Source organism: Psammomys obesus, unplaced genomic scaffold, assembly GCF_907164565.1.
Source record: "Psammomys obesus unplaced genomic scaffold, mPsaObe1.curated_primary_1811, whole genome shotgun sequence".
NCBI lineage: Eukaryota > Metazoa > Chordata > Mammalia > Rodentia > Muridae > Psammomys > Psammomys obesus.
The window spans coordinates 14,428,572-14,446,674 of NW_026585895.1; the positions used below are offsets into that span (position 1 = coordinate 14,428,572).

An 18,103-nucleotide genomic window follows, 5' to 3' on the forward strand; every position below is an offset into this window, starting at 1 on the left:
TAGTGCAGAATAAGATGTAGTGTGTAGGGGCTGGAGAGATGGCTCAGTGGTTAAGAACACTGCCTGCTCTTCATAAAGGACACAGGTTCAATTCCTGGCACCCACATGGCAGTTCACAACTGTCTGTAGTTCCAAGGGATCTGACACCTTCACACTAATGCACATAAAATAAAGTTAAATAAATAAAAAATTTAAAAAAAATGTAGTGTGTAAAACTGCCACTGTGAAGCCCATAACACTGTATGCTATCTTTAATATTATATGTTAAACAATAACAAGTGGTGCGCTGGGCTGGACAGATAGTTAGTGGTGAGAAGCAAGTGCTGCTCTTACACAGGACCTGATTTCAGCTCTCAGCACCCACATCTAAAGGCTCACAGCTGCCTTTAACTCAAGCTCCAGGAGATCTGACACCTCTGGACTCCCTGGGCATCTGCATTCACATGCACAAACACACACACACACACGTACACATCTGATAATTTAAAGATTATTACAGTGAACATACTAAAACATACCTGGTTCATTATAGCCTTCTCTTAAGTATTGAATAAGACAAAATATAAATCTTGGAAGAACAAATTCAGACATCATCAGTAAGTCTTTGGGGACACAGGGAATATTTGAACTTGATTTAATCTGATGTCTTCTGCAAAACCTGTAATAGGGAGAAAAAAAATAAGAAAAAGAGAAGGAAAAATAACAATGTCTAACCAGGCAAGAATGTATTACCTCTAACTTACAATATTAATAAAGTGCAAGTAAATACTAAAGCCAGTATAATCCTTCTTTATGATTTTTAAAGCACCAAGTTAAAAGAAAATAGCTTTAGTAGGCTTTTAAAGTCTCCCAAAGAGATTTTTCTTAAGAAAAGACCATAGTAGCCATGTCCCAAACAACACACACGCGCACACACACACAAAATCACCATAGGACTTATATGTTTGACCGCAATATATTGATTACTTTCAAGTGCTATTTTATTATCTTTGTTCTTTATAAACCTGAAAGTACAACTTGATAGTTATCTGAAGCATTTATATTTTCCACTCATATCTCAATAAATTAATAAGTAAATGAAGCTTATTTTTTAAATGTATATATAAGTGTATATATTCTTGCTACTCTTTTGTTTGGTTGGTTGATTGGCTGGTTTTTGGTTTTTCGAGACTTTCTGTGTGTAGTCCTGATTGTCCTGGAATCACTCTCTAGACCAAGCTGGCCTCAAACTCACAGAGATCCACCTGCCTCTGCCTTCCCAAGTGCTGGGATTAAAGGTATGCTAATTCTTTCTAATCTTCACTACACATTATTTTTTAAAAATAACAGACAGGCCAGGTATGGCGGTGCATGCAGGAGGCAGAGGAGGAGGATCTCTGTGAGTTCAAGGCCAGCATGGTCTACAAACAGAGTCCAGGACAGCCAGGGCTCTGTGGAACAGAGAAACCCTTTCTACAGGGGGGAGGGTGGAAGACTGATACACTTGAGCAACAATGACAAATATTCAAATAGTTACAAATAAATTATTTTGCTACCAAACCCAAAATTACTAATTAAATGTATAAGAATGCCTAAGAATAAATAGAAAAATACAAAAACTATTTTAGATAAAAAAAAACATTACCAATCTGATTACAGCAAAAAAGCACTCTTAAGTAAAAAAAAAACATTTCATAAAACACAGAAACTTAAATTCCTTAAATTTAATGTCATTAATCAATGGAATCAATCAAAACTAATTCTATCAAATAAAAGAGCCTAGGTATGAAAAATGATAGCAACACTTGAAAGAAATGATTAATGAAAATAAGTTAATCTGTAAAACATTGTATATGGTAATTTAATCACATCAACAGACTACAACTGCGTCCAGGATACTGGTATGTAAATTTATGAGTTTAAATGTATAATAAACATAGTATAACAACTCAATATGGCAAAAAGACGTATTTAATTGTGCGCGTATGTGTGTGTATGTGTGCACAGAAGAGTATAGATGCTCACAAAAGCCACAGGCATCAGATCCCCTGCAGCTTGAGTTACGGTAGTTTATGGGCATATAATGTGGGTGATAAGAAACAAACTGGGGTTCTTTGCACAAACAGTGTGAACTCTTAACTGCTAAGCCATCTCTCTAGCCCCATGAAAAGAATTTTAACAAACTGCTTTCAGTCAAAAATGATACATTAAACATAGGAAATAAATTCTATCCCTACCTTAAACAACACACAAAATAAATTCCATTCACATTAAAAATTATATACAGAGTCTGAAAGAAAATAATATTCTTGTTATTTTAGAGTATAGAAAGGCTATCTGGTAAAATTTAGCTTCTACACTAACTGGAAAATATAATATGCAAAACAGATAATTATATGATTATAAACTCTTTAAAATGGATAAGAAAATGAGGCTGTACACGATGACACACACACTTAATCCCAGCATTCAGGAGGCAGATGCAGGTGAATCTCTGTGCGGTCAAGGCCAGTGTGGTCTACAAGGCAAGTCCAGGACAGACAAGGCTGCACAGAGAAACCTGTCTCAAAAAAACAAAAAAAGATGGATAAGAAAAAAGAAAACAACAGACAAATCAGGATAGGATATCAACAATTTGCAAAAGAAGTACTCCCTAATCAATAAATACATGAAAGATGTTCTGGTTCTCTAAGAAAGCAACCTTTAAACAAAAAAATAAAAAATGAGTAATGAGAAAATTATCATTTTGTGGTTATCTGTTAGATTGTTATGTTCAAATTGTCTCTCTCTCTCTCACACACACACATACACACACACACACACACACAGAGAGAGAGAGAGAGAGAGAGAGAGAGAGAGAATTAGAAGAAAGCTTTAGGAAAAACTTTCCACTACAGAGTTAAGCCACAACCATATCACCTAACAAAATTTAGGTGCCATTGGTCATTAATAAACATAAAAAATGACCAGCAGGGTGATGAAGGGATGGCTCAGAAGCTAAGAGCACTGGCTGCTCTTCTAGGGGGTCTGAGTTCAATTCCCAGCAACCACATGGTAGCTCACTACCATCTATAAGATCTGGTGCCCTCTTCTGGAACACAGGCACACATGCAGGCAGAACATTGTATACTGGATGGATGGATGATGGATAGATGGATGGATGGATGGATGGATGGACGGATCTTTTTAAAAAAATTAATTAATCAGGAAAAACCCTATTAGGAAAAAAATTAGCACACACATTCACTTGTCAATGATAAAACAGGAAAAATGTTTACAATTCTTAACTAGCCAAAGGCTACCTAAAACACTGCCCTGTGTTTTGGCCCCAGAATGGTCACTGTCCCATCCTAACCAATTCCTTTAGCTTATCACTCAGCGTTAAGGATGAGCCTCCCTGACCTCTTACTAACCTTAGTACATAACACTCTAACACTCTACAGATCGCTGTTTTAAGATGCATTCTTTCTTATCTACGTGTATGTGTAGCCCAAATGGGGCTGTGGGGTGGGGTGCCACACCTCTGCCATTGGTGTAACCGGTGATCACGACCACATGTATGTGCTGGGAATCAAACTGGGGCCTTCTCAAAGAGCAGCAAAGCACTCTTAACCCCTGAGCCATTTCTCCATCTCCTCTACAGTTCTTTTAAACCTTCTGAAAACTTTGTTTACTTTCAGATTTTATAACTACAATGAGTTCATTTTAATTAGAATAAGGTATTAGATAAATATTTTGTGATATTTCCTAAAGAGGCAGTGATACATGAATAGCCAGCCATATTTCAGGTTTTTGTTTTGTTTTAGAAGGGGCCTTGTAGCAAGGATTTTTTAGGAAGGTCTCATGGCCCAGACTGGCTTCAAAATCCCTACAGTAGCTACGGCTGCCTCTGAACTCCTAATCTGTCTATCTCCACCACCCACGGCTGGGACTGTTAATGCACACCAATATACACAGCCCCAGAAACTCCTATAAACTCTGCACAGACATTTTAAAACTCTCTCCTTTGTATATAAAAGTTGGTAACGAGGAAAAAAAAAAAAAAGACTTACTAACATAGGAATTCATAACTTGTGCTGGAGAGATGGCTTAGAGGTTAGGAGTGCTAGCTGCTCTTCCAGAGGTCCTAAGTTCCCAGCAACCACATGATGGCTCACAACCATCTATAATTCGATCTGGTGCCCTCTTCTGGCATGCAGGTGTACATGCAGGCAGAACACTGTATACATGATAAATTTTTTTTTTTAAAAAAAAGGAACTCATAACTTACATTAAAATCCCAACTATTACTGCAAATTTGAGGTATAGTTCAGAACACATGCTCAGCATGTATAGGACCCTGGTTAGATTCCCAGCACTAGTAAGAAGAAAAGAAATCCATATACACAAATATATCTACATGTGTATGAAACTTTAAACACAAGCAATCCACCGCTTCCAACTTTCTCAATGAGAAAAAAAGGAGTAACCCTACCTACAGTGGTAAAGTCCCTGTCTGTAGAAATCTAACCCTCTTTTACTTTAGAGTAAGTCAGAGGATGAGCAACTGAGTGGATATTTAAAACATGAAGCTATCAAAATTATGACAATATAATTATAGTTTCAAATGCCCAAAGAAAAGTAGACAAGTCAGGGAAATGGCCCAGTAGGTAAAGTCCTTGCTAAGCAAGCATGAGCTCCTGAATTTGGCACCCCAGCACCCACATAAAGAGCGAGGCAGAGCAGCACCCACTTGTAACCCCAGCAACGGAAAACGGGAGGCAGGCAGAGCAGGGGCTCGGTACCCAGAAAGAGCAGCCTAAACACCAAGCCCCAGGCTCAACAAGAGACCCAGTCTCAAACAACAGGTGAAGAGCAACAGAGGAAAGCACCCCCATCTACCTCTGGCCTCAACACCTACTTGCATACTTTACAACTGCCTACAGTGTGTGCACATAACAAATGCACAGATTCGAAATAGATGCCAACCACAGTTGCAGGATGGATCCAGAAACTCCTCAATTACAAAGTATTCTGGTCTGACATATCTGACACCAATTATTTCACCAAAATTTTTGGCTTCAACCAATCAGTTTCCTTTTCTCCCAGGACACTTAAATTTCTTTGCTAATGGCCAATCAGGGAGAGATTTTACCATTCTTTTTGTCTCCTTGTCAAATAACCTACATTAAAGCCACTAAAGCTCTTTTGATGTTGTTGTTGTTTTGTTTTTTGACTTTTCGAGACAGTGTTTCTCTGTGTAATCCTGGCTGTCATGGAACTCATTCTGGAGACCAGGCTGGCCTCAAACTCACAGAGATATGCCTGTATCTGCTAGGATTAAAGGCGTGTGCTATTAAAGCTCTTTCTTCTTACAAACACCAGTACCATAGTATTGGCACTGGGCATCAAGCACTTGCTCCATATCACAGTAGAGTAAAAATTATAAGCTAGCAAAGGGAACATAAATACAAGTAACCGATAGAGAGAGAGAGATAGACAGACAGGCAGGCAGGCAGGCAAGCAAACAAAATTCAAGCAAGGCATGGAGAATGACTCATGCCCTCATGTATTTAGCAGGCTGTAGCAGGACTGTCTCAAGTTTGCGGCCAGTCCTATATATATAAAATTATATAGAAAGTTCCAGGTCAGCCTGGGCTATAGAATGAGTTATCACCAGAAAAAAAAAAAAAAAAAAAAAATCCAAAGAAGAAGGAACGCGAGGGAAAAACCAGACAGCAGACTTAAATAAGACTACAGCCCCAAGTGTTCTTCGTGTACAAGATCTAGGTATCACTATCAGAAGTTTATACTGAGTAAAAAAGTCAAGACACAATGAAAGCAGCTTTTTCATTTTCTTCATTATATTTATTTATTTTTCTATTCATATGTGTAGGGGACCCATACATGTGCCACAGAGTATGTATGAAAGTCAGAGGACAACTTTCAGGAATTGTTTCTCTTCTTGTACCATGTGATTTCAGGGATTGAACTCAGGTCATCAGGCTTGCAAGCTTTGATACCTGCTCAGTACTTTCTTAATAATTAGTGGAACAAGTAAACAAAAACTATTAAAAACTTAAGAGTTACACATGTAACTCGATGGCAGACTGCTTGCAAAGCTTTCACTGAGCCCCTGGATACAAAAAGTATCCTAAAAAGCTGGAAGACCTGGGCACCACTACAAACTACTACAAAACAACAGAGCCTTTCGAAACGCACAGGAACAAGAGGACAGAAGTAGATGCTAAAAACCAAAAGAGAAAAATAAAAGGCTGGGCAGTGGTGGTGCAGGCAGTGGCGCACACATTTAATCCAAGAGCTCAGGAGGCAGAGGCAGGCGGATCTCTGAGTTGGGAGTCCAGCCTGATCTACAGAGCAAGTTCCACAACAGATAGAGTTACACAGAGAAACCCTGTCTAAAAGAAAAAAACAAACAAAACATCAACAACAACAAAAATCTTACTGGCAAAGCACAGTAGGGCTGAAGAGGAGGTGGCTCAGTAGTCGAGTGCCCGTTGTGTAGGCACCAAGCCTGAGAACTCACATAAAACACTGGGCATAGTGGTGCATACCTGTAAATCCAGCAGTAAACGAGGAGATAACCAAAGCTCTGAAGCTCACTGGCCACCCAGCCTAGCTAAACTGATGAGCTTTAAGTACAGTGAGAACCTCTCTAAAAAAAAACAAAAGATGGCTCAGCAAGAAAAGATGTCTGCGGTGTTATATGAAAGGTGAGAAGGTTAGCACTCCCCTTGACAAGGATGGAAGAGGCCCTTGGGCCTAACAACACACATATGCTTAAGGCATTGCCACCTACTCGTGGAATCTAACCACTGTTTTCAGAGAGGGGGCTACAGCCAGGATACAAAGCGAATAAACTGTAATTAATACAAAAAAATATAAAAGAAAAAAAAAGAAAGATGCCTGCTGCTATGCCTGATGACCTGAGTTCAATCCCTGAGGACCTCATGGTGGAAGGAGAAAACCAACTCCCACAATTGTTCTCTGACCTCGAAACATATGCACAGGTAAACAAAAATTGAATTTAGAAAATGTGGAGAGTGATAAAAGCACCTGACGTCAACCTCTGGCTTCAACATGGAAACATACACACATGGCTGTGCACATGCACACATGTGCCAACAGCCACTGACAAGTACACGACATACACCCTCACACCCACGTGTGTCTGTACACACACCACACACAAACACAAACGCCAGAAACGAGCAATTAATGAGCTATACTGTCATGAGAAAATTAAAACAAAAAGATTAATGAAAATAGGAAATAGATAGCAACAAATTTCAGAGTGCAGGAAAACAGAAGAAAAAAGATCAGTAAAACCAAAAGCTGTTCCATCATCAGTGACACGGAAGAAACACAGTTCTAGGCAGCCACAGCAGCTTGAGTTCTTTTCAGGGAACTCTACTCAGCCACATCCAGAACTATTGACTTTGACACAGAAACTCATTACAGGACCAGCAAACACGAAGCAGAGTTGCAGTTTTTTAAAGCAGGATGGCGACCAGGGAAAAAGAGTTAAGACTCACCTGGCAACACAGGTGCAGGCTTCTCAGAGAAGAAACACGTTTCATTAAAAAGACACCATATTACTGTGACACATTTACACAGCAGAATACTACTTAGCCATTAAAAACAAGGGAATCATGAAATTTGCAAGCAAATGGCTGGAACTTAAAAAATTATCCTTAGTAAGTTACCCAGACCCAGAAAGACACACATAGTATATACTCACTTATAAGGGGATTTCAGCCATGCAATACAGGGTAAGCATACTACAAGGCACAGGCCCAAAGAAGTTAAATAACCAGAAGATTCCAAGGAAGATGCTTAAATCTCACTCAGAAGAGGAAATAGACTAGACAGCGGAGCTGGCTGAAGAGAGGGAACAAAACAAGAGCCTAGCATAGCTGTCCTCTGAGATGCTCCAACCAGCAGCAGGTAGAAACAGATGCTGAGACTCACAGCCAAACATTGGGGAAGCATAGGGAGCCTTGTGGAAAAGTGGGAGGAAAGATAGAAGGATCTGCAAGTGCCAGAAGCTCCACAAGAAGACCAACAGAGCCAACTAACCAGGGCCCAGAGGAGCTTGAGGAGACTGAAGCACCAACCAAGGACCATGCATAGAGTGGACCTAGGCCCCCTACACACATGTCATAGATGGTCCCTAGTAAGGGGAGCAGGGGCTGTTCTCTGACATAGACTCTGTTGCCTGTTTTCTGATCACTCCTCCCTGGCAGGGCTGCTTACCAGACAACAGGGAAGAGGACTCGCTCATGTGACTTAATGGGGGGAAGGCAGGAGGAGAGTGGGCTCCCTTTATCTGAGGAACAGGGAATGGGGGTGGGGAGGGAGTGACGGGAGGGTGAGACCAGGAGGAGAAGAGGGAGAGAGCTACGATCAGGATGTAAAGTAGATAATTTTTTTTTTTTTTTTTTAAAAAGACACTATATTAAAAGGACCAAAGGACCATTTAATGTGATTGTTTAAGCACAGGGATTTAAGCACAGAGACCCTCTGGGAAGGAATAAGACATAATCAGATGTGGCCTGTCTTCTCAAGAGATTTGCAATTGTTTCTTAGCATTAGCTTTATATACTGCCTTGTTTACTTTTAAGCTACTTTTAAGCTACTTTCTTTTTGACAGGGTGGCTCTGGAGGCACCTTGGGTGCGATTAAATCCAGTAAGATACAAACAGAAGCCTTGAGCTGGAGAGATGGCTCAGAGGTTAAGAGCAGTGACTGTTCTTCCAGAGGTTCTGAGTTCAATTCTCAGCAACCACATGGTAGCTGACAACCATCTATAATGAGGTCTGGTGCCCTCTTCTGGCGTGAAGGTGTGCATGCGGACAGAACACTGTATACATCATAAATAATAAATAAAAATCTTTTAAAATTAAAAAAAAAAAAAAGCAGAAGCCTCAGGGTTAGGCATGTATCCTTCCTGTCAAGGGGGAAAGACTTCAAGCTAAGTTGATGTGAAAGAACTCTTGATTCTCAGCTGGCAAGAGGCTTCAACCAGACCCTCTCCATGTCACCAAAATGTTCTCTGCTTCAACTCCTCCCACCAATTGCCTGTGAAGTCACAGATGCTAGACCTCAACCCTAAAAGTCTGCATGGATATGACAGATTTCAGGATAATGGCAAATGCCAGAGAAACAAAGGGGAAAAAAAAACAAACCAAGGGTGAGGCTTTAGTTTTCTTTCTAAAAGCAAATATGGTGACGCTTAAGTCTATTCCTCTCAGTGGTGTACAATGGTATGTTTATTTTTGTATTTTTGCTCTATTCAATTTGTATCATAGTTTAAAAGTTCTAAAGTATTATAGTGATAAATGGAGAAACAATTCCAACTAAGAGAACTTCCAAATTGCTGCTATACTTAATTACCATGAAGATGCCACAAAATACTCTACCAACTGAAATCAGAAATCATGTCCATACTACTTCTAGTAAATTAGTAATGAAAAAGGACAATGAGTACAGAAAAAAAAAAAAAAAAAAACGAGTTTCTTCAGCTCTTCTTCCTCCATGATCTTACATCATGAAAGGTGTTTGTTCCTTTGTTTGAAGGAACAAAACTTCAGTTAGATGACTATTTCATTAAAGAAAATTCCAAGCTCACAGGGAAAAAAATTTTTTACAAGTAATGCATGCAAATATCTACCACGAGTGGTAGTGCATGCCTTTAAATTTAGCACTCAAAAGGCAGAGGTAAAAGGATCTCCATGAGTTCAAGGCCAGCCCAAACCACATAGTAAGTTCCAGGCTGGACAGGTAAACAGTGTGACCCTGTCTCAAAAAAAAAAAATATATATATATATATATTAAAATTATTATATATTATATATATATAAAATTTCTAATACTTTCTACCAACAACATTATATAACAGGATTAATTAATTAATTTGCTAAAATGCCAGTGTGTGTAAATAGGATATAAATGGGAGAGTAAAGGCATGTTTATTATCAAATTTGTACTGAAAATCCATTACCTACAGAAGTATAAACTAGGGATAAATAGAAACTGTTAACTCAAAATCAAGCACTGCATCACAGCTTCACATTTGTGCTATACAAACACTGCCTTAGAGATGAGTTCCATTCATTGTGGATTTCAAACTCACACTGAGCTTCTTCAATCAGAGGGGTGTAAAATAACGGAGAGGGGCCTACAGCACAAGAGAAACCAACACAGACCGGCATGTAGACAGATAATAGTACTGAGACAGCCAGGACAATGGACCTTATAGAAAAGGAAGGGCATGATGTGATGAAGGCCCTCGATTATGATGGTAATAGACGATGGGAAGGACTAAATGGACAGACAAGAAAAGAATAAACCTTGGCACCAAAGAGGGAAGCAAAAGGAAAAGGGAAAGTCAAAAACACTAAGCAGACACTGTCAGATAACTAAGCAGTATTAATTTCTCTGGTTTTACCTGGACATAGGACAGCAAAGACCAAAAGCCATAAAGTTGTGCAACAATAATTCATAAAAAGTATGATACCCAATGACACTACTAAACTAATGACAAACCAGCTCTGGACCTCAGATGGGGATTCCCTTCAGCCTCATCAAAAAGAAGGCTGGTATGTTTCGTCCACAGGAAGACATGCACGACCATTGCCTAAATCCATAGCTTGCCAAAAAGCCACACCACCACGCTGGAAAAGGCAAAAGGCTATACAGAACCTATTGCTAGACTGCTAACATTGCTAAGTTTTCTGTCTGAGATTAAAAAAAAAAAAAAAAAGTCTGTGAAAATCAAAAAATAAAATATTACACGTGTTATATGGGCCAGGATAGAAAGAAACCAACTCATACACTGGGAAGAATGTATATGGCAACATCGCCTACAGTATTTTAACATAACTTTTGAAAAGAGAGTGACAGTGCGAGGCACATCAGTGACCCCAGCACTCAGGGGGCAGGGGCAGGCAGAGCCCTGGGAGCTCAAGGCCAGCCTGCTCGACACAGCCAAACCTGTCTCAAAAAGGGGTGGGGTGAAGGGAGGAGCAGTCCCGTTAGGCCACAGAGGAGGGCTTCGCAGCCAGTCCTGAAGAGACCTGATAAAACAGGATCGGATGAATGGGGAGGAGGTCCCCCCCATCAGTGGACTTGGAAAGGGGCAAGGTGGAGAGGAGGGAGGGAGGGTGGGATTGGGAGGGAATGAGGGAGCAGGACACGGCTGGGATACAGAGTTAATAAAATGTAACTGATAAGAAAAAAATAAAATTAACTAAAAAAAAAAAAAAAAAGGAGGGCTGGGGTGCTACAGAGATGCTCAGAGTGAAGAGCACTGACTGCTCCTCCAGAGGACCAAGGTCAATTCTCAGCACCTACCCACCTGGTGACTCAAAACTGTCTGTAACTCTAGTTCCAGCAGATCCAAAGCCCTCTTCTAGCACCAGGCATTCAAGTAGTGCACAAACATACATTCAAGCAAAACGCTCAGATACATAAAACAGAAAAAAAAATCTTAAAAAAAAACAAAAAACAATGAATTATGTACTAATATGAGACACTGTCCAATATGTTGCCAGAAATAATAAAGAGAAAGAGTGTTAACCAGATACTCACTGCCGCCACTTCAGCACTGTCACAAGTCAAACTACCTAAATATTTCCAACAAAACAGCTAGAAATACTGATCCATTTGCTAACCTTTTAAATGCATAATTAAGGTCAAATTAAAATGAGAGAAATCCCTTATTGAAGAATGGATGAAGAAAGGGACCTTGACCTTTTGTTTTATCCACTCATTTTTATGTTATAGCCAAAGTGTACTACTTTTGACATTTTAAAGGTGGGGAAGACTATCCTAAACACTCTGAAAACAGCTGCTGTGAATCTGATAATCACTGCCATTTCCTGAATAATAAGGGAATGTACTCTTAGGGCAGCTTTTCATATATAGCCCAACTTAATAGCCCAAATTAGGAAGCAACTATTAAATGTACTAAGCTGGCCTCCAGGGTGCTTTTTTTTTTTTTTTTAAGGACCTTAAAATATAGAAGAAAGCAAAGTAGAAAAAAAAATTAAGGTCTATAATACATGATAATATATTAATAGTCAAAACACATCAAAATTAAAGAAATGTTTAAAATCCCAGTTCTGTTTATTATCACATAAGCCTAAAACCAGCCAGCCAGAAATTATTTTAAATTTTTCATCACAGTTTTGCTTTCTTTTGTCTTGTTTTTTAAGTTCACCCACCCATCAACTATTGAGAATTGTTCTGATGCTATGTATTCTAATGCTAATCACAGGCCCCCAAGATCTGGTTGCCACCCAGATGAATGCATTCTCAATCTACAACAGTCTTTGTTGGGTAAACCTTGCTCTACCTAACTTAAAGTTGATAGGTTAATAAAGTTGCTGGAGCCTGTAACTGGGCAGATGAGAAGTAGGTGGAGCTTAGGTTCCCAGGCTTGGGGTCTCAGAGGGACCGCTAGGCTGGGAGGAAGGGAAAGAGGAAGCAGAAGATGTAGCCGGAAAATAGAGAAAGCCAGAGGGAAGGAAGCTGCCATGGGACAGTATGGACCATGAGCAGGTGGCCATGAGGACTGACCTGATAGAACAGAGGCATCCCAGACAGGAACTATTATGGCAAGTAACATGAGGTATACGGCTGGGAAACAGCAAAATAGCTTAGAGGGTTGATATCTGCCCAGTTACTGTGCTTTAAAAGGTCTCTGTCTGGATTGTTTGGGAACCAGCCAGATGAACCCATCTAGCGGTCTAATGTTCTTCCACAACAATCAACCATTTAGAGCAAAGATCACTCTTATTCTTATACAAGTGACTCTTGTACATGTAGAAAGCACAGCTTCAATCACCAGCACCATGGACAAAAACATCATTTGATTATGCATTGCTTAGCTTTTCAAGATTTATTTTATTTTTATTTTATGTGTATGTGTTTTGCCTGTATCTGTATGCACGTGCACCACATGTGTGCAGTACCGTCAGGGGCTAGAAGAGGATGCTGGGTCCCCTGGAACTGGAATAATAGTGGTTGTAAGCCATCATGTGGGTGCTAGAAGCTGAACCCGGTTCTCTGGAAGAGTCATAATTACTCTTAACCACTAAGCCCAGTTTTACATATATTAATACATCATTCCCATATCCTTTGTGATATCAGCTCACAAATGAGTTCTCAATTATTTTCTCTCTGTTTCATGTATCTGCTAATACTACTTTACACTGACAATAGCAATATTACTAAACCAAAAATAGTTGAAACCAGGAATGATGGCACTTGCCTTATCTCAGCACTCAAGAGGCAGAAGCAGGTGAATCTTTGCGAGCTCAAGTCCAGCCTGGTCTACAGAGTGATTTAAAACAGAGACCCTGGCTTAAAAAAACAAAACAAAACAAACAAAAAAAACTGAATTTTTTTCATATTTCTATAATTGCAAATTTGTAAATGAAATACTATTGTTATAATGGATCATCTCCAACCACACAACCTCCCAACATATATCACAACATTCAGACACATGAAAAGGATTAAGGCACAGCAAGATTTCTTTTTTATCAAGGACACATACACAGGACATATAGCTCTGGGATAGAGCATATTCCTAGTTACAAATAAGGCCCTGGGTTCAATCCCAAGCACTGCAATTGATCAATAAATACAGTAATAAGTTTACAAGGAAAGTGGAATCTTTCTGAGACTGCCTAACCAGTGGAACTGACACACTGTTACGCTAATGAGAAGAGCAACTCCAAAATACATGCATTCTCAGTTTTTTGTTTGTTTTGTTTTGGGTTTTTTTTGTTGTTGTTGTTTTGTTTTGTTTTGAGACAGGGTTTCTCTGTGTAGCCTTGGCTATGCTGGACTCTGTAGACCAGGCTAGCCTCCAACTCACAGAGATCTGCCTGCCTCTGCCTCCCAGAGCGCTGGGACCAAAGGCGAGTGCTACCACACCCAGCTGCACTCTGTTTTTTAAGCAACTTTTGGATACTGTTTCCAAGGTAACAAAGGTCTGCCCACCTAGAACACCATTATAACCTGTTGATTTCTAGTTCTAAAATAATTCCAGAAGCTGCATCTTAGCCTACATTTCTGGCCATCATTATCTATCCCTCTAAAGGTAGTAGAGTAGGTAGGTATTCAGCCCAGATTATTCCACTTAAAGCACTAGGTTGTAAAATTTCCGAATAATAACATGCCTGTTCAGTCTCGTCCATGACACTAGACATGGCAACTCGTGGGACACACAGGCAACAGTTCTGTTTTTCTATGAGAACAATTAAATCTGTAAATATTAGATGTCAATTCACACGCAACTGCTCCCATGAGGAAAATAAATTCCCTGAAACCTCAATAAAAATGCACAGACTTACCTACAGCACGGATGCCCTAAATCTGTGTTTGTATTCTAAATAATTAAATAAATACTCATTGGAAGCTGAGCATAATGACTCACACCTGTAATCCCAGCATTCAGAGAAATGAAGCAGGAAGAAGACCATGAATTCACAACCAGCTGGAGTCAGACTTTAAGATCCTGCCCGTCTCACAGAAGAAAGGAGAAATGAAGGAAGAGGAGGAAGAGAGAAAAAGTCCCAACACAATAGGCTCACACATATTACAACACTTGAGAGTCAGAAGCAAGAGGGTCACTGAAAGTTCAAAGCTGTCATGGTCTACACAGCAAGTTCCAAGAACCTATCTTAAACAAAACAAAAACCCTACTAACATCATTTCCACTTTCAGAATGAAGCATCATAAGTTTAAAATGCCAGATTTGCATTTCATCCAGAAAAACCTGCTAATTACCACTTTGTTCCAAATTCCAGGGAAGAACCAACAGTATTTCTTTCATTATTAGTTCCCCTGAATGCTAACCTAGAACAAGAAATAAAAATGTCTCAGTATATGTATAAAATTGCTCTAAATCTGGTGCTGGAGAGATGGCTCAGAGGTTAAGAACACTGGCTGTTCTTCCAACGATCCTGAGTGCAATTCCCAGCAACCACATGATGGCTCATAACCATCCATAGTGAGGTCTGGTGCTCTCTTCCGGTGCACAGGTACCCACGGTGGCAGAATGCTGGATAAATAATAAAGTAATAAATAAATAAATCTTTAAAAAAAAATGTGGTCTAGGTCATTCATGACTTGACCGTTCTCATTTAAAAAGGAGGATGTGGCAGCAAGATGGTCAGCATGAAAAGAGCTTACCACACAAGCCCAACTACCTGATTTGGTCTCCAGAGGCCCACATAAAGGTGTAAGGAGAGAACTGACTCCACAAAGTTGCCCCCTGTCTACACAAAATACACATACATACAATAAAAATAACAAGTTTATTTTTTAATTGGAGGTTTTAAAATTCCATTTAAAAACAAAAAACAGTATTGAACAGGAAAACCAGAAAGAATAGTATTTAGGAGCTGATGGTGTAAGAAGTGGAAGGGCACATTTTTTTAGCATGCATAATACCCCAGATAAATCCCCAAAACCAAACTAATTAAAGAATGTGTTTAACACTGGCAGTGGGGAGAAGCAGCTGAGCGGTCAAGATTGATGGCCAGAGTGTCTAGTTTACTATCTGGGTAACCTTTAGCAACGTTTTAAAATCTGTGCTCTATTTTCCTCTCCAATTCAATGGAAACAATAACAGTAAGTATCTCAAAATTGTTACAGATTAAATAATGTAAAGCAGTTAAAATCTGACCACTTCCATCAAACAGAAAATACCTAAAGTTTTAATAACACTGTTAAAGAAGCTATTGGAAACCAGGCCATTCCATACATTAATTATAACAAACCTCAGGAAGGACAATTTTTAAATCCCACCTTTGTAAATTCACCCATTGATATTCTTGTACAGGTGAGAGAAGACAGGCACACCTGTTCATATTTTGTACTAGGAATCTTCATGCCCATCAAACGATATTATTAAATCAAGGGCAAATTCATGGAACACTGTGTAGCACTATAAAATCAGGAAACTGATTCACTGATGTGAAACATCAAAGTGAAAAAAAGGCAAGACGGAAAACAATGTTACCTTTTGGGTGAAAGGAGACAGCAGGCGTTGTTGCTTGCTTTGGACTAAGAGAAACTTAACAGCGGCGAGACGGAAGTGGCAGATAAGGGACCAGAAAGGAGGGAATTTTTATTATAGATTATTTTGGCTTTTATAATTTATAATATATAAATATTAAAATGCTAAAAGTAAGGCAAAAAACTCCAGTTATAATTGCTAGCCCTGATTACTATTATTTGCAAGCTCCTACTATCTCCTTTCTGAATCGTTTTCTTAAGCTTCTCAGAAAGCTCATCTCCAGCCTCTGAGTCTTGATGACTATTTAAGGAATTTATCACGAAGGATTTTAGTGTAAGCGGATTACAACATGGGTGCACTGCACACATCCACGCGTTTGTCAAAGACGCCTGTGTGGAGTGTCTCCTTTTGGATGGACGGTCTCATGTTAATGATTAAGGCGCCCTTAACTAAACAAAACCCAGCATTTGATTCCTAAATCGCTCACTGATTTCCTCCTTCTTTTGGTGTGAAGAGTATTCTAGATGTGACAGCTCCGGGGCCCAGGAGCCCAATTCTCGGTCACTCCAGCACACCAAATACTCTGACAGCTCAACAGCCCCTTTTTATGCAAGCCCCTCCCTCCCCCTTCTTCCTCAACCCCCATTAGCTCCACAGCTAGGTCCCTCACACAGACACACAGACCTAGTTCAGATGCTTTTCCCCCAAGGGTCCTAACCTGCAGTTACAAGACCCTCTCCCCGACCCTCACCATCCTGTGACCCAATTCAGATCCCAAACCACTCCCTCCCAGTCAATCTAAATCACTTCTAAGGCTCCTCTCCCGGAGCCGGCCAGGCAGCTGCACACCTTTTCCCAACAAGTATACAACTGGCAGCCCCACACCAGATTCCTCCAAGAACCCGCTCCTCCTCCTCCCTGCCCTCTCGCCCTACGCACTGAATCCATTTTCCCCATCACTCGCCCACCTTGACCTCCTCGAATACTCCCAGCCTGGCTCCCCGCACATGCTCTCCTCTCCTCCCTATCCCCTTCCCACCAGTGACAGCTCAGCCACCTCCAACCCCTTGTGTCTGCGCCCTCCCCGGCACCCCCCTGCCTCCAAGCTCCCCGGGACGGATGAGGGTCGGCTCCCAGATTTCCCCACGGCCTCCCCCCGCAGGACCACACGGCCCGGGGTCGCCTCTCGGGGGCTCCACTCACCCACTCTCCCGCATCACGTTGCTGTCCCCGCAGTCGCAGGCGCCCCCGGCCTGGCTGCGGAACATGTTGAAGTCGTGTCCGGTGTGGTCGCCCTGGTGGAAGCACTCCGCGCACAGCGACATGCAGGGGGAGATGCCGCACGTCCGGCAGCGGTAGGCCACGAAGTTGGCCGTCCAGACCAGGCCGCAGAGCGCCGCGGGGTCGTAGGCCCGCACGGCCGCGCAGAACTCCTCGTAGCCGCCGCCGCCGGCCAGAAGGCACTTACACCACTCCAGGGCGTCCTCCTCGGCCGCGCCCGGGCCGCCGCCGCCGCCCGCCGCCTCCTCGCCGCCCGCAGCCCCGGCCAGCGGCCGCTCCGCGTTCAACACCCGCTCCAGCAGCGCCCGCAGCTCCTCGGCGCCCGCACGGTTGTCCGGCCGGCTGAGGGCGGCCTTCAGGTGCGCCGCGGTGGCCGCCTTGTCCAGCGCCGGGCCCTGCGCGGCCGCCTCCGGCTGGGGCGGCTGCGGGCCCCCGACGGCCGCCGCGGCCGCCGCCGCCGCCATGATGAGAGCTCAGAATTTGGAGAGTCCAGGGCCCGCGGCTCCTCCCGGGAGGGTGGGGGGGATCGACTGCTGCGATGGCTCGGCCCGCCCGACTCTCGCGATACCCGGCGCCGCACAGCACCTCGGCGCGCTCCCCGCCCCTGCGCACGCCCTCCCGGCCAGGCCCCGCCCCTCGCCGGCCCGGGGTCCGCCGCTGCGGTCCTCCCCTGCCTGTTGCCTCCCGACTTTGAAAACTGTCAGCTGCTGAACGCAGGAGCCCGGCGCACAGACGGTCGTTCATGAGAGTGTTCTTTTCTTTACTTGCCTGGAACATAGGAGTTACTACTCAACACCTACCAAACGT

At 41.9% G+C, this 18,103-nt stretch overlaps 1 protein-coding gene and 1 non-coding gene across 2 annotated transcripts in view; one reads left to right on the plus strand and one right to left on the minus strand.

The window, feature by feature from the left end:
• The window catches only part of Ubr3 (ubiquitin protein ligase E3 component n-recognin 3), a 128,909-nt gene extending 111,119 nt beyond the window's left edge, over window positions 1-17,790 (minus strand). Inside the window, exons 1-2 of the mRNA XM_055599958.1 lie at window positions 17,219-17,790; window positions 519-658 (exon numbers count right to left, since the gene is read on the minus strand). Of these exons, the coding sequence (XP_055455933.1) occupies window positions 519-658; window positions 17,219-17,760 (682 nt within the window). The 5' untranslated portion in view covers window positions 17,761-17,790. The remainder of the gene's footprint in view (window positions 1-518; window positions 659-17,218) is intronic.
• On the plus strand, window positions 6,679-6,803 carry LOC129671800 (U6atac minor spliceosomal RNA). The gene has a single exon (XR_008719393.1). It is a non-coding gene; the product is annotated as a U6atac minor spliceosomal RNA (small nuclear RNA).
• Window positions 17,791-18,103: the final 313 nt, after the last annotated feature.